At 31.1% G+C, this 14,370-nt stretch overlaps 1 protein-coding gene across 1 annotated transcript in view; it reads left to right on the top strand.

The window, feature by feature from the left end:
• Positions 1-13,565, top strand: part of LOC149076565 (putative RNA-binding protein EEED8.10) — a 68,016-nt gene extending 54,451 nt beyond the window's left edge. Inside the window, exons 19-22 of the mRNA XM_089244149.1 lie at positions 1,424-1,570; positions 1,723-1,824; positions 3,866-3,895; positions 5,823-13,565. Of these exons, the coding sequence (XP_089100275.1) occupies positions 1,424-1,570; positions 1,723-1,824; positions 3,866-3,895; positions 5,823-5,929 (386 nt within the window). The 3' untranslated portion in view covers positions 5,930-13,565. The remainder of the gene's footprint in view (positions 1-1,423; positions 1,571-1,722; positions 1,825-3,865; positions 3,896-5,822) is intronic.
• The last annotated feature ends 805 nt before the right edge of the window (positions 13,566-14,370 follow it).

Genomic DNA, 14,370 nt, shown 5'->3' with positions numbered 1-14,370 from the left:
CGCCGATTTAAATCACTTGATTTTAAAAAAAAAATCATTGATTTAAATAACAAAATTTAAATTTTTATTTCATTTCACAAATACAGACATGTAATACAAAAATTCAGACATGTGTAACATGAATACAATCGCGCAGTACACAAATCTTGATGTGTTACACAAATACAAACATATAATGCACAAAAAAAAAAAAAAAATGGATACACACATATTACAAACACATACTTTGCAGCCTCAAGGGACTGAAAAGTCCTTCCAGCAGACCTAAAGGAATAAGCTATAGAATATTTTTTTCTTTCTCTTGCAACAGCATTATTATAGTTATTAGATATGTGTTCAAATGTATTTTTGCTTATCTATAATTTGCATAATGTTCACAATTAAGTTGCTTTTCGTGAAGCTCAATATAATACAACCATCGTACATAATGTTAATTTTCTTTACATAAATTAGTGATATTGAAATAAATGTAACCTGTGTGGTATGGTTTGCATGTTACTGATATGTGATAAAGTTTGTTTAAAAGAGGTATAGAAGATCTTTTTTTTTTGGGTAAATATAGACTTGAACTTAATTCCTACATACTGTGAAGAAAGCTGCTCTATTTCTAGATTTTGTGCATGGAAAGCATTGCAGAAAAATATAGTGAGCTAAACTTAGCTAACCTGCACTATTTTCAATGCATTGCAATGTGGCACTAGGGTTCCCCTGATTAAAAAACATAGGAATAATTTTTTGTATAAAGCCCTGCCCTAACTGCTGATTCAAAATAATAATAGACGTTGTACTAATATAGATATCATTGGGCTTTTGACTTTACTTTTCATATAAAAATTTTGAGTTTGTTTTTTTTTTACCAAAACTCGTTGAATTTGTGAAAAAAATCTGTAAACTATTAAGCAACATCATGCAAGTGGGAAACTCATTCATTCATTGTGCAAGAAGCAATCTTGCCAATAGAATTTCTTTTATTTAGTTGATGCTGAATGGCCCTTTGGTTGTACATTGAGTGAATTGAGATGTCTGCACCAGATATATGATACTGAGTTACCACCACTCATTCACTTTAATAGGGACGGGGGGTGTTCATGAATAAAAGAACTTTTCTGTACAAATTTTTTTTTAATTCATGAAATTAATTTGGGCTCAATGAGCTTTCATGTTACATAAACACAGATTTTTGGTATTCATATTTTTTGCTTGTAGTTTGTAGTTTATTCATTAATGCTTAATTAAATTTGAGTGATTAGGAGGAAAAAGCAGTTAGGTGATATGAAAATATGCATTCTCAATGATTAACAAGATTTGTTTTAATTAATAAGCAGTCAGTTAATTGTAATAAAAAAATCTAATTTAAATCCAAAAAAAATCCGATTTTTTTTATTTAAAAAAAAATATATAATTTTTATGCTGTATTTTATAGGTCTATTAAGTTTGGTCCTTCTTTCACCGCATCTTTATGAACTTGATCTCAGTGGCTGTATCCACATAACAAATGCTACTGTTACTGCGTGTCTGGATTCTGTAGAGGCTAGATCTCCTCACAAGCAGTTATTACTTATTATTGGAGGTAATGATTATGGCATGCTTACTGTATAAATTTTATTTAAGGAGAGTGATATCTCGTAAATGAATTTTTTTTTAAATTTTACGTAACATATTTTATCAAATATATTTTTGGTATATTTCGATTATTATTTTCTTAATTGTAAAATTTCATAGGTACCAGTGTTGAATTAGAGGCTTTGGATTTCCACAGTTCACTACTTCATGTTAGTAGAATGAATTATTGTGACTTTTCACTTGGTCCCAGTTCAGATCCATGTAAGATAATTGTATTTTGTTGTACTTTTTCTCTTCAAAAATTTTAAACCTGATTCATTCTGAGAGAGATTGCAAACCTTTGTTTATGTTTTGAGTTTTATAATATAGTGATAGGGGCGGTTTAAGTATTACATCATCTTGGATGGGCTGGATGGATGGGCTGAGGGGTTTCCGATTTGCTGATTTTTGATGACGGACCGGGGGGGGGGTTGAATAATGCTTATGTCATTAAGCACCCTTGATGAAAATATGAAATATTTTTAATGGCATCTTACTCAGTGCGCCTAGAAAAACCTTTCGATAGTTTGTGGGCATTTGAAGTAACATTCCCACCCCCCACCCTATTGATAAGTGTCCTACAGAGCCACTTTAGTGATCTCTAAATGTTTTGCTGATCCAAGTGATCTGGAAATGAGTCCAGGTCACCTAAGTGCTCTGGAATTGTGTCACTCTTCGCTCAAGTGATTCGTAATTATATGCCGCGGATCACTTAAATAATCATCTGAGAATGTGCTGCGGGTAACTTGAGTGATGTAGAGCCGCACTGGGGGCCACTTAAATGCTCTAAAACTATGTCACATGTCACTCAAGGGATCTCTAAATGTGTCACCGATCACGGTGTGTGTTCAGAGGTGATGATGAAATTTTTCTGGCCAGGGGTTGGGAGGGAGGGGGGGTCAGAGTTTTGCTGACTGCTGACAAGGGGGAGGGGGGTCAAAAATGGCTAAAAATTTGCTTACGTAATACTTGAACAACCACACACTTATAATAATATAAGATTTTTGTGGTTTTGCTTTTAAGTTCAATGTCCAAATCTCAAAGAGTGGTAGAAAAATGAAGAGGCATATCATGGCGACTATTTGTCATTTTGAGAACATGATTGAAATTTCAAAACATACAAATGAAATTGAGCACAGTCTTGTACAATTAAAAGTATGAAAACAATGCTTTTCATGTGTACCAGGAATACTATAAACTATACTATATAGTCATACACAGCCCTGGTCTATTGCAGCAGAGACAATTTACTATCATTTCAGCTCTGAAGAAGTGGTTGTCATTTTCTTTTGAACTGAAGCCCAAGTTCCTATGTCCAATGGACAATTTCAGTCATTGCCCTGAAGAGGGACAAGAGTTGGCGGTGTCTGAAACTGATTTTTCTATGGAACCTGACAGTGCATATATGTCAATTTTGTTCATGTATGTGTCAGGTACTGCCATCTACCTTTCATACCAGCTCACATTTGTGTCTTGAAGTTGGAAAACAATAGAAGCTCAACTTTAGTAACCACCACTGTACTGCCTGTGGGGATTGAACCCTTGTTTTCTTGGTGTGAACTTATCATGATGCCCACATGGTCGCACAGCAGCAGTGTACCATGAATAGTTGAAAATGTGAAAAAAGTCATAAGCAACTGTAACTGTATGTATGTGTCAGTCCTCCAGTGTATAGAGATGGTTAAGATAGGTGATTGATTCAAAAGAACTTAAATTTCACTGCAAAGTGTGAGATTGAGGGTTGCTTCTTATATATTGTCTTCCAAATCTTCTGCAGTGACTATTATTTTTTGCACTGCCGATGTGGTAGTACATTGTGACTAGTACATGAACAATGTTTTGCTTATGTCTTTGGCACTTCACTACCTATCTCTGTTACATGGGATTTTTATTGTTTATATTATAGTTTTAATAATATGATACTGTCCTTTTTTTCATTGGTATATTTTTGCCAGTTCAGCATTCTTGAGGAAAAATTTAGTTGCCATTATAATGCCTCAGCTCTTGTGCATATGATTTTTTTAATCTTCTCTTTTTTGAAGAAAGAAAAGGAACTTAACATGCTACATTTACTAATTTAATTTATTTAATTGACAATGAATGTGGAAATATATTTGAAAATGACATATATACTGAAAAAATGGGTTTGAAAAATTAAACTTCATGTGTTATGTATGGTATAAAAGTTATTTAGTTTGTTTAGTTTGTGTGTACTGAAAATTTCATATTGTATTTCTAACTTCACATATTTTTTAAATGTTAGGTTATGATGCAGATGAAGCTGAACTTGAAGGTAAGCTTATGTCAGCCCTTCAGTTAATGTGATAGGTTTCCCAAATTTATTTTTCCTAGAACCTTAGAAAAATATATTTATAGCAATCCCCCTTCCGTCTTCCTAACAAATGTGAAATGCACCTATAGTCCGTTTCAGGTTAACTTTGCAGTGAAGGGGAAGCTATGAGGGAACTGCATCACTCGTTGCTATGGGAACGAAAGCCTCTTAACCAATGTATCGATGCGCGGCCTCGGTAAGGTATGGCCGATTCTCGCCAATCTCACTGAGAAAAATATTTTTTACGTGTAACGTAATTGCACAGTTAAATTAGTAATAATTATAGAATTAAAAGAAAACCATTGCCGATACTTTCAGAAATTAAAGTGAAGTTTTTGAAATCATTTGTTTAGTTTTTTGATTAGAAAGTGTTTTAAAATTTTGAAAAATAATTATCTTCTATCAGCGTGTCACTTACTCTTCATTGATGTGCCGTAAGTAACACTAAAAATTTCAACAAAATAGTCATATGTTTCTGCGATATTTCCTTTCCCTCAGCTGAAATTTATTTACAAAAAAAATTCCAAACAATATTATGAAAGCAACGACTATAGTTAAAATACTGTATATTAACCATGGCTCTCAAAAACTTGGGGATTTTTAATTTTTTCTTCAAATTTAAATGGAAAAAATTAAAATTAAATAAAACTGAGAAGAAGCAGATTAACTCTGTTTTCACGTGTAAGAATAGCACCAAATAATAATAATGATGCGGAAAAGTTTAGAATTTTTTTACTCTATTTACTTGCCGAAATTTCCGTCGCTCCCCCCCCCCCTTTCCCCGAACGGTATATGTCGATGCCACTTGTTTTCCCGATAGTTTTAGTCTTTTGTTACGGTTGATGTGCTGCTCATGGTTATTACGGATGATTCTTATCAAGTTTTGTTTACAGCGAGTATTCAAAAATCAAAAATATAGTATTCAGGAATAGAAGAGCAGAGAACTTTAGCGTGGCTATCTCTGGTGAAAATAAAGACACAACTGTCTCATAAAAGATGAAAGCCCAAACCACTGTGGACCCCCCCCCCCCACTCTCTCATTTATTTTATCTGAAGAGACACTAAAGGCAAGAGGCATCGAGAGAAACAGTTGGGTGGAAGATGGCGTCCGTTCGTGTGAGTGTAAGTCGCGACTCTGTCAACACTCTCTGTGATCGGAAACTAAAACTATCCCATAAACATGGCAAAAAATAAATAATTAAAAAAAAGGAGGACATAAAACCAAAATTTCTGTACCCATAGAGGGCCTCTCATAACGATATCGGTGCTCTCGTGGAAGAGAAACACTTCTTGTAATCTATGAGTGAATATCTGAACTCACTGAGCCTACTTTTAGGAGAAAATAAAACTGATTGAATATTCGTTTCTATGTAAGCCTATAACTGCATGTAAAACAATGAAAAATTGTATCGTTATGGAAAATTCAACCAAATAACGAAAAAAAAAAAAAAAAAAAAAAAAAAAAAAAAAATATATATATATATATATATATATACACATATACATACATACAGTATACAATTGTGTAACGGAAAAAACACGACAGTGATATTGGCGGGGAAACTTTCTAGGATATCGCGCCAGAGTGTCGTTGCCGTTGCTGCGGATTTTTGATAATGGTAACCAATATTTTTTATAATTTAAAAATTTTAAACAAGTAAACATCGGTTCAAAACGATGTTTTTTTAGTATTTTTTTCAAAATCATATAAAAAATTGAAATATTCTGTATAAAGGTTCATCTTAAACCTCCGATATATGAGAACTATATTTTGCGGCGAAGGAATACACTCTCTACCTTTCTCTTCACTGCAAAGTTAACCTGAAACAGACTATAGCATCCCTCAAAGTCTTAGAAGCATAATTTGAACCTACTGTTTCTTTTCTAGGTGCTGTAGGAGGTGAAATTGCACCTGACTTGGAAAATGATATTGATGATGCTGATAAACCATCAGAAACTGACAGGTGGGCAGAAGTGTCAGAGTCACCGTTATGAGTTTAAAAATAATCTAATTATTGTTCAGGGGGGAACAACACAAATAAACCCTTGTGTTTTGTATATATTTATGTGCTGATTTTTCCCTTGTATATATTCATTGATGCAATGACGATTTCAGAACTGCTTAAGATTTCATCAAAGTTGTTGTCCATCGCCTTGTTCATGCGGTCACTGTTTGTTGTTGAATTTCTTTTGTTGAGCATTCGTGCTCAACAGTTGTTGAAGTACCATAATTTCCTGTAACAAAGCCATGACTTTAATACCTTTTAAAGTTTGTAGTAAAGCTAGTTTAGTTCTTGCAACAAATTCTAAGCTGCAGCCTATCCAATAACTTTTTCTGGTATTCTAACTTTGAGGGATTCTAATGAATTTTTATGAACATTTGTACTCCAGGTGTAAAAAAGCTGCAGCATTTCTGTGAAATTTTTTAAACTCCAATCATTTTTCTGGCCACAGCTTATTTACCTGAAATTATGGTAACATATGTAGTAAATTATTTTCTATTTTATGTAAGACAAGTAATATAGATGAAGACATAATTATCTGCAATTAATAATGTAAAAAGACTATTTTTTTTTAATTTATGACTCCTATATAGAAAGTTAATTTTGTTTCCAGGATATAACTTTTTTGTGATCTATATGTGAATATCATTCCCATTGAAATAACACTTATTGCTTTTCTACAAGTATCAAAACTATTACATGGTGGAACTTCTGCTACCCAAAACATAAGAGAATGTGCTCATTTTGTATGAGTAAATATCTCTGTGAAGCTATAAATGAGCTAAAGTAAAGTCTTTGAAATCTAATAAGAGCTAAAGAATTTGCATATTTTACTAATATGATTTTACATAGATCTAATGAAATTAGCTCATAAAGTATTTGCATATTTTCTTTGGTCATTGAAATTGTATAGTCTTTTAGCATCTTTGAAAAAAACACACATATAAATTATTATTTTTGTGATTCTGGATATGGGAGGTTTCCTGTAATATTAAGGTAGTTGACACAAATAATGTGGGAATCTGCAAAGTGTAAACTGTTATTTACAAACCATTATTGATATTTTAAATTATGTTTCATGTGATGTTTGGCTTTTTGAACTTACCACCTTATACTATTTTTCAAAGATAAATTTGTTACAATTTGATGCATTATAGTGTTCCATTGATCTGAAGTGATTTTTCGAATTTTAAACCACATTCATGTGTATTTCTCCCTTAGTCATCTTTTAGAGTACAAACCTGAAATGAATTTTTATTCTGATATTATGTGGGCCTCCTGATTTTAAATTGGTAACCATGGGACTCAAGCTCACATTGCCACTATTAATTTTTTGCCTGAAGAATTATGCTTAGTATCTATTGAAGCCATGCTATTCTCTGACAATCAACCATAACATGTTACTAACTATAAGACCTGGTTAATCACTGTAGTATGGTTGATAATTGATCTATATCTTCTACGATGACACCCATTGTGAGCCAAAACATACATTGGGATTTTAAATTTTCATTTGTCATTTTTGATGGTTATAGTATTCAAGAATTTGGATTCAAAGTCTGGTTTAATTTCAGAAGACAATCAAAGGTTATTTCTAATCTGAGTAGCTGTTGTTTCTCATATTATCCCGTTGGTTATCAAAACTGTTTTTTAATCTGAAAAGGAATTTAAATGAAGGAATTTCATCATTTTGACTGCATCAATATGTGTTTTTTGTGGGTTATTTTATGGTGCTTAGGTGTTTTGTTTTTGCATTTATGTTTTAGATACAAAATTACATTTTATCATACAAATGTAAAAAATTTAATTCATATGTGCTAAAAAATTAATTTCAATTGTGACTTTTATGTTTTTCCCGCATTTTTTTTTCTCAATTATTTCCTCATTTTCATACTGCTAAAGCTTCTAGTCATTTTTACTTATTGTTTGTATTAATTGATTTCCAAAGAATGCATCGTGCAAAAACATATACCAAGCAAGAATACAAAAAAGTAGTTCCACTGTCCTTTGATGCAGTTAGCAATTCAAATTTTATATGCTTTTTGAAACAAATCCAAATTCTGTTTGAAGGAATTGTTCAAATAAATTCAGGATTAGAATTTACATGCAAACTATATTGCATAGTTTCCCAAACGTTTTGTTCCATCACCCCCTTCATCAGAATTTTTTTCTCTCATCGCCCGCCCCCCCCCCCACCTCAAGTGAAACTATAAGATCCTATGTTAAATCCGTAGCTTCTATCGCCCCCCTGGACCATTCCATCGCCCACTAGAAGGCAATATTGCCTACTTTGGGAAACAGTGCTATATTGTAACATAAAACTGTTCATAATTCATTTGTTAAAAAGTGTCACATGTGAGAAGGTATATGTGTAAGAATAGGAATAAATGAGGATTAAATAACAAAATAAGAATAGAAATGACATGTATATATAAAAACATAAAATACTTGGTGACCTTAAAGTAATTTATAAGTACAAGTTATATAGTTCTTAATAATTTATAAGGTTTTATTTTTACTCTATTGTTTTTAATACAATTATTTTTCAAATTATTATTATTTTACTTAGTTAAATGTAGTTTGGAACTTGATATATCAAGGTCTTATTTACAGCACATTGCCATTGATAATTTTCGACCAGTGGAGTTAGATGGGAAATGAAGGCGCAATCTATCGGTGGTCACCCCAGGCTTGATAGGTTAAAAACTTGTTTCCAATGTTCTTCCTGGGATTTGAACCCATGGACACCTTGACAGCAACCTTTATGGTGGAAGATGAGCATCTTACCACTGCACCACGTGGGTGCTATATGGGGTCTCTGCTCTTATCGTTGTCTAATAGGTAATTCTTAAACGTCCCGTCTTAGAGGAAATTTCTAATTGAAAAAAATTTCCAAATTTTGTCACACATCACCATAAAAGCTGTTTAAGTAAAAAAAAAAAATATTTATTTATATTTTTGAGTTACAATGCTTAATTTTATATGCGATCCCCGTCACCGCAGGGATCATGCCATCGGGGGGGGGGGATCTAAATTTTTTTTTCAGAGAAATTATTTTGCATGAAGTTCTTAAAATGATGTTTGAATGGCGTACACGCACATTTATATATATATTTTTATTATTATTTCTCAATTTTCCAACAGGTTTGCTTATATTATGTGGGGTGATTGTACATTGTTGAGTGGTGGTGGTAGAATGCCTACTTGCCCCCCCCCCCCCCGATCACTCTTTTGTTGGTGATTGTGGGTTTGAACCCAGAGTCTATGTTTCTATCACCCCCTTTTTAGATTGTATTACACAATGAAACCTGTACAAAATGAAATGTCAAGAGTCTGAAATAATATTCCATTTCATAAAGGTACACACACACATAAATTATTAATCAATGAAGCGACTATTTTTTGAGTCCTTTGAAGACAGGTTTTTGTCTTGAAAAATGTCTGCCTTAGATAGGTTTCACTGCACAGTGATACCTCAGCTTACAAAGTTTTTGGCTAACGAACGTGATTTCAGAACAAATCATATTTGTTAGCCAAGGTATCACTGTATTTGCAACATATGAGTTTTATTACCATCTATCTTTCACAAAAGTCAACTAAAAAAATGGGAACTTTTTTTATTCAGCCACATTGAGAGCAACATTTCTCCGGCTATTCCTGCAGCCTAAAAAAAAAAACTCCTTTTACGACCAAACTTTTTCTGTTGTGAATCATTGAATTTTTTTGATTTCAGGCATAATTCTTATTAAAAAATGCATCATTCCATATTAAAATTTATAATGACAATATACTTTTTGGATTTCATTGTTAGGGTGCTCCTGATGAATAAATTGGTGAAACTAATTCACATCTCTGAAATAATTTTGTGTATGACCATTTCTCAATAAAAGAAAAGATGCTATGCCTTAAATTACCTATAACTCGGTCAGCTGTGGTCACACGCTGATTTATTTCATTGATTTTTTGTTTCACGTGTATTTTCTCCTGTAGTTTGTTTCACTTGAAAAATGTTTTACTAAGTATGACTATAAAAAAATTGAATTTTGTAACCCGAAAATTGTAATCAGAATTTTTTTTTTACTTAAATGGAATGATCAAGGACAACATTTGAAACATTTTTTTTTTCCCTCTAAGACTAACAGTTTAGGAATAAGCTGTTGGACAGCGATAAAAATGGACTCCTTGTATATAGAGGATAATACTGAAAATATAAGCTTGCTTGCTTTTCATTTTTGTTTCAGGAGCATATGAAACTACCTTTTAGTATTCAAATTTTTGGCATAAGAAGAAAAAAACTAAAAATTAACCTTTTGTAGTTTTTAATACAAATACAAGGCTACAACAGGCATGGTAACTACCTATGGTGACTACCTTCAATGAGGTAGCCGAGACAATGAACTACAGTTGCGAAAAAAAAAAAAAGTCATAATTTAGTTTTGTCTAGTTTGGGATTAGTGAATTGCAATTCCTTTACTTTCGCCCTACATTAAATTTAAAAATAGATGTGAATAAATATCATGTTCACATCAAACTTTCATAATCTGTTTAAAGAGTGATCAATCGGAGTGTAAGAGTACCTTCATTTTTTTTTCATGTCCACTTAAATTTATGGTATAATATATACATATTACACTACTTAATTTACTTTTTTTCCCCTCAGGTGTTAGTTATGGCGTCATAAAATTCAATTTTATCTCAGGTTACAATTTTTTTTTCACAGATTTATTGACATTTTTTTTAATGTGATGTTCAATGTTTATTGTATTTTGTTTTTACTTGAAATGCTTTATATTATGTTTGAGTAAAAAAATTTCTTGTCTCTAGATGGCTTTTTAAAGGAAAAAAATTAAGATTATTGTCATAGAATAATATGAAAATTTATTATATGATATATACAAGTCAAAGATGAAGAATATATTTGTTGCACTCTGCCTATAACACTAATAAATTTACAATTTGAACAGTGTTTTTAAGACAAAATAATTTGACTAACCTTTCTGCACACATTTGTGGAATGTCTGGTTATTTAAATTCTTTTATTATTTGTCTTAAAAACATCATTCAAATTGTAAATTTATTTGTGTACAAGTCATTGAGAATATGTTTCATAGCCATACACTGAGAAAAAAAATTCTTTTATCAAAATTTGTAGCTACATGCTCCAAAGATTTAGTGTTTTCTCTTTTTCAATTTCTTCCCTATTTAAAGTTTCAAGTACTGGTGAAGGCATTTGCAATGACTTGAATGAAATGTAATAGCTATTGTATTGTCTAAAATAATCATATGAACATAGTTCAAAGTGTGAATAGTCATTTGCAGTTTTGACTCAAAAAAATAATTTAATGTGTATGTGTACAATGCAGTTAGTTTCAAAGATAGATGATAATATTAAATGATTATTGATCTATTCTATTGTTTTCACAAGCTTTGTTATATATATCCTCATTTTTTGTCATTTGGTCATAAGTTCAAACTACACATTCTTTACTATGAATGAATGACAAAATTTAAATCAGTTTGTTGACAAAACTGAATTTCATAGTTTACATTGTTTTTGTTTTTTTTTTGTATGATGCTTCATGTTTGTTCATGTTTAAAAATTTATTTTTTAGTGCCATTATCATGATTGCTCAATCTTCTGCCGGAAAAGAAAATTAATCAAATAACCTATTTGAGTATTTGAAAGTTTCATGTTCATCTTTCAATATTTAATGTGTACAATGTTTTACTTGAATTTTTTTTTCAATATTTTCTTTCTCTTTTGAATGTAAATATTTTGAAATTGTGTGCTATACATTTATAATTCTCAGGATATGTATGTATATAATATGCTTACAGTTCATTTTTAAGTGTAAATAATCCTATACTTGTGTGTTCCTATTTATTAAATTCATTTTATTTTATTTTTTTCTCTTCAAGAATCAATGTACATTTCATTTCGTATTTAAGCAAAAATATATGTAGTATATGGCGTTGCTGGAACATAGCTATGCAGTTTGGAATAAAAATTCTGTTTTAGCTATGATTTTTACACTGCTTGAAAGACTGAATTGTGTCTTGTGTTAAACATATTAATACTCTTATAATCATTAAAATAATGTGTTATAATGATATTGATGGAATTTTTCCTGCATGCATGCTTTAGTACACTGATGTAATTTTCATTTTATTTAGATTTGAAAAAAAAGTCAATTTTTTTACTCTTCAAAGTACTTGCATATGCCAAAGACATTGTTATTTTAATTGATATTTTCTGATGGTTTTTAAAAAATTAATTATACCAGAATTTATTTTGCTGTCAGTATATGCAGCTTAAAAGATAATGAAGAATGTACACATGATTTAGTCTATCCATTCTCATTCAAAATATACAAATACAATACAAAATATGGAAATTTATCTTTTCTGAATCTGCAGTGAGCACTTGTAATCAAAAGTATGTTGCATCTTTCAGTTATAGTTCTATGGAAAATCTATTGCTAACAATACTCAAATGAATTAGCTGAAGTTATACTTCTAAATGTATAGAATGGTCACTAGCTCGATAAATAATGTTTAATTTAAATAATGGCCTCCAGTTTCTTTTTGTATGAGAATATATTTTGTGTAATGAGTATATTGATTTTATTTATCAGAGTAATTAAAATGATTTTTTTTATAAAAGTTTTTTTCTGTATACCAGCTTAATGAGGGAATCATTAGAGATATTGATGTAGCATTGTATATGGTATATACATGTAGAATTTTTGAGAATTTGATTGCTCTTGAGAAGACTTTTCCTATGTATGTCTTGAAATATAGAGTTCTGTTTTCCAGAACAGATTCTAAAGAAGTGTGCAAGTAGTAAACAATGTTCAAAGCGTTTTTTTTGTTTTTTTGTTTTTTTTGTGCAATGTATTCAGTGGTCATGATGAATAAAAATATCATTATGACCAGGTTCAAAAGTAAATTGAAATTTACTTCAAGCTATCTACCAAAATTTAAAGACCAAATAATCCTTTCTATAGAAGTCTATCGTTCAGTTTATTTAAGTAATTTAATATAGAAAATTAATACAATTATAAGAAAAATACAATTCATATTTCAGCTTATTAATGTGTACTTTAAATGACTGCATGCAAGTCTAGGTCAAACCCTGAACAATTTTAATAGGGGTTAAACTTCTAAAGTTCACTTTGAACTTCATGTTGGCGAAAAAGAAAACCTCTGTTTGAATGTTAAAACTTAAAAAAATGTCTTAGTATGAATATAATTTTATTTTGTTGTCAATGAAGATTAATGCATTGAAAAACATCTTGATAAAATATTTTCATTAATCAGTTGTTGAATAAATTTTGTAAATAGAATATTTTGTGACAAGCTGATCACAAATATATTATGTATGATATTTAATGAGCCTTAGTGTGATCTTGGAAACCCATGCATATTTTATATTGCATTATTCTCACTCATCTCTCATGAATAATTCATATTGAATTTGAAGTTTGTCTTCTCTGTACCTTTTTTTAATTGAGGGTAAAGTTTGTTAAAGAATTTTTTTTTTTAAATTCTTTGTATTAGATTTGTTAAATACAGGGTGATTATAAAAAAACTATCCCGACGTATGGGCCCCTAACTATCATACCATTCACAGAAACTGAATGAAATTTTGGCATAAGGTATTTTGATGTATGCGCTCAAGAATGATATGGAAAACAACAGTGTCACTCTAACAGTTACGGTTACAGTGAGAAAGTTTCGAAAATATCAAATGGCAACACCAAGTTTTTTGTATACAGGTGCCATTCCAACTCTATTTAGTGTTTTTCAGTATGGAGATCGCATTCCAATACAAAAAACTTGGTGTTGCCATTTGATATTTTCGAAATTTTCTCACTGTAACTGTAACTGTTAGAGTGACACTGTTGTTTTCCATATCATTCTTGAGCGCATACCTCAAAATACCTTATGCCAAAATTTCATTCAGTTTCTGTGAATGGTATGATAGTTAGGGGCCCATATGTCGGGATAGTTTTTTTATAATCACCCCGTACATTGGCTCATGCTATTTGCAAAAATTCATTCATTTTACTATCATGCATTGTTTTCAGATTATTGTTAATGTGTTTCGATATACATTTTACATATACTTTTGTATATTAGTTTATTGTATTGTATGTGCAGGCAGTATAAGAACAATGTGTATTGAAAAATGATACTTTTCCTGATTGGTCAGTGGGGTTTCGCAGATGTGCTTGCGGGTTTCACTCACAGCCTACTTGTGCGAGGCAGGTTGCACAATAGATAGCATGCAATCATGCACAGATTCTTTGTTGTTGATTTAACCCAAAGTCAATAAGTACTGATGCAATATTATTTATTGGATGTAAATTCATACTTTGGACCATGTTGAATAGTGCAATAAAACTATCAAAGTTGTTTTGCATTTTGTGC

The sequence above is a fragment of the Pholcus phalangioides genome, unplaced genomic scaffold (genome assembly GCF_987345545.1).
Source record: "Pholcus phalangioides strain wild (caught in Gottingen) unplaced genomic scaffold, Ppha-v1.0 ptg000015l_1, whole genome shotgun sequence".
In the NCBI taxonomy this organism is placed as follows: domain Eukaryota; kingdom Metazoa; phylum Arthropoda; class Arachnida; order Araneae; family Pholcidae; genus Pholcus; species Pholcus phalangioides.
Note: the sequence above shows the minus strand (reverse complement) of the source record. Positions and strands in the feature narration are given on the sequence as shown.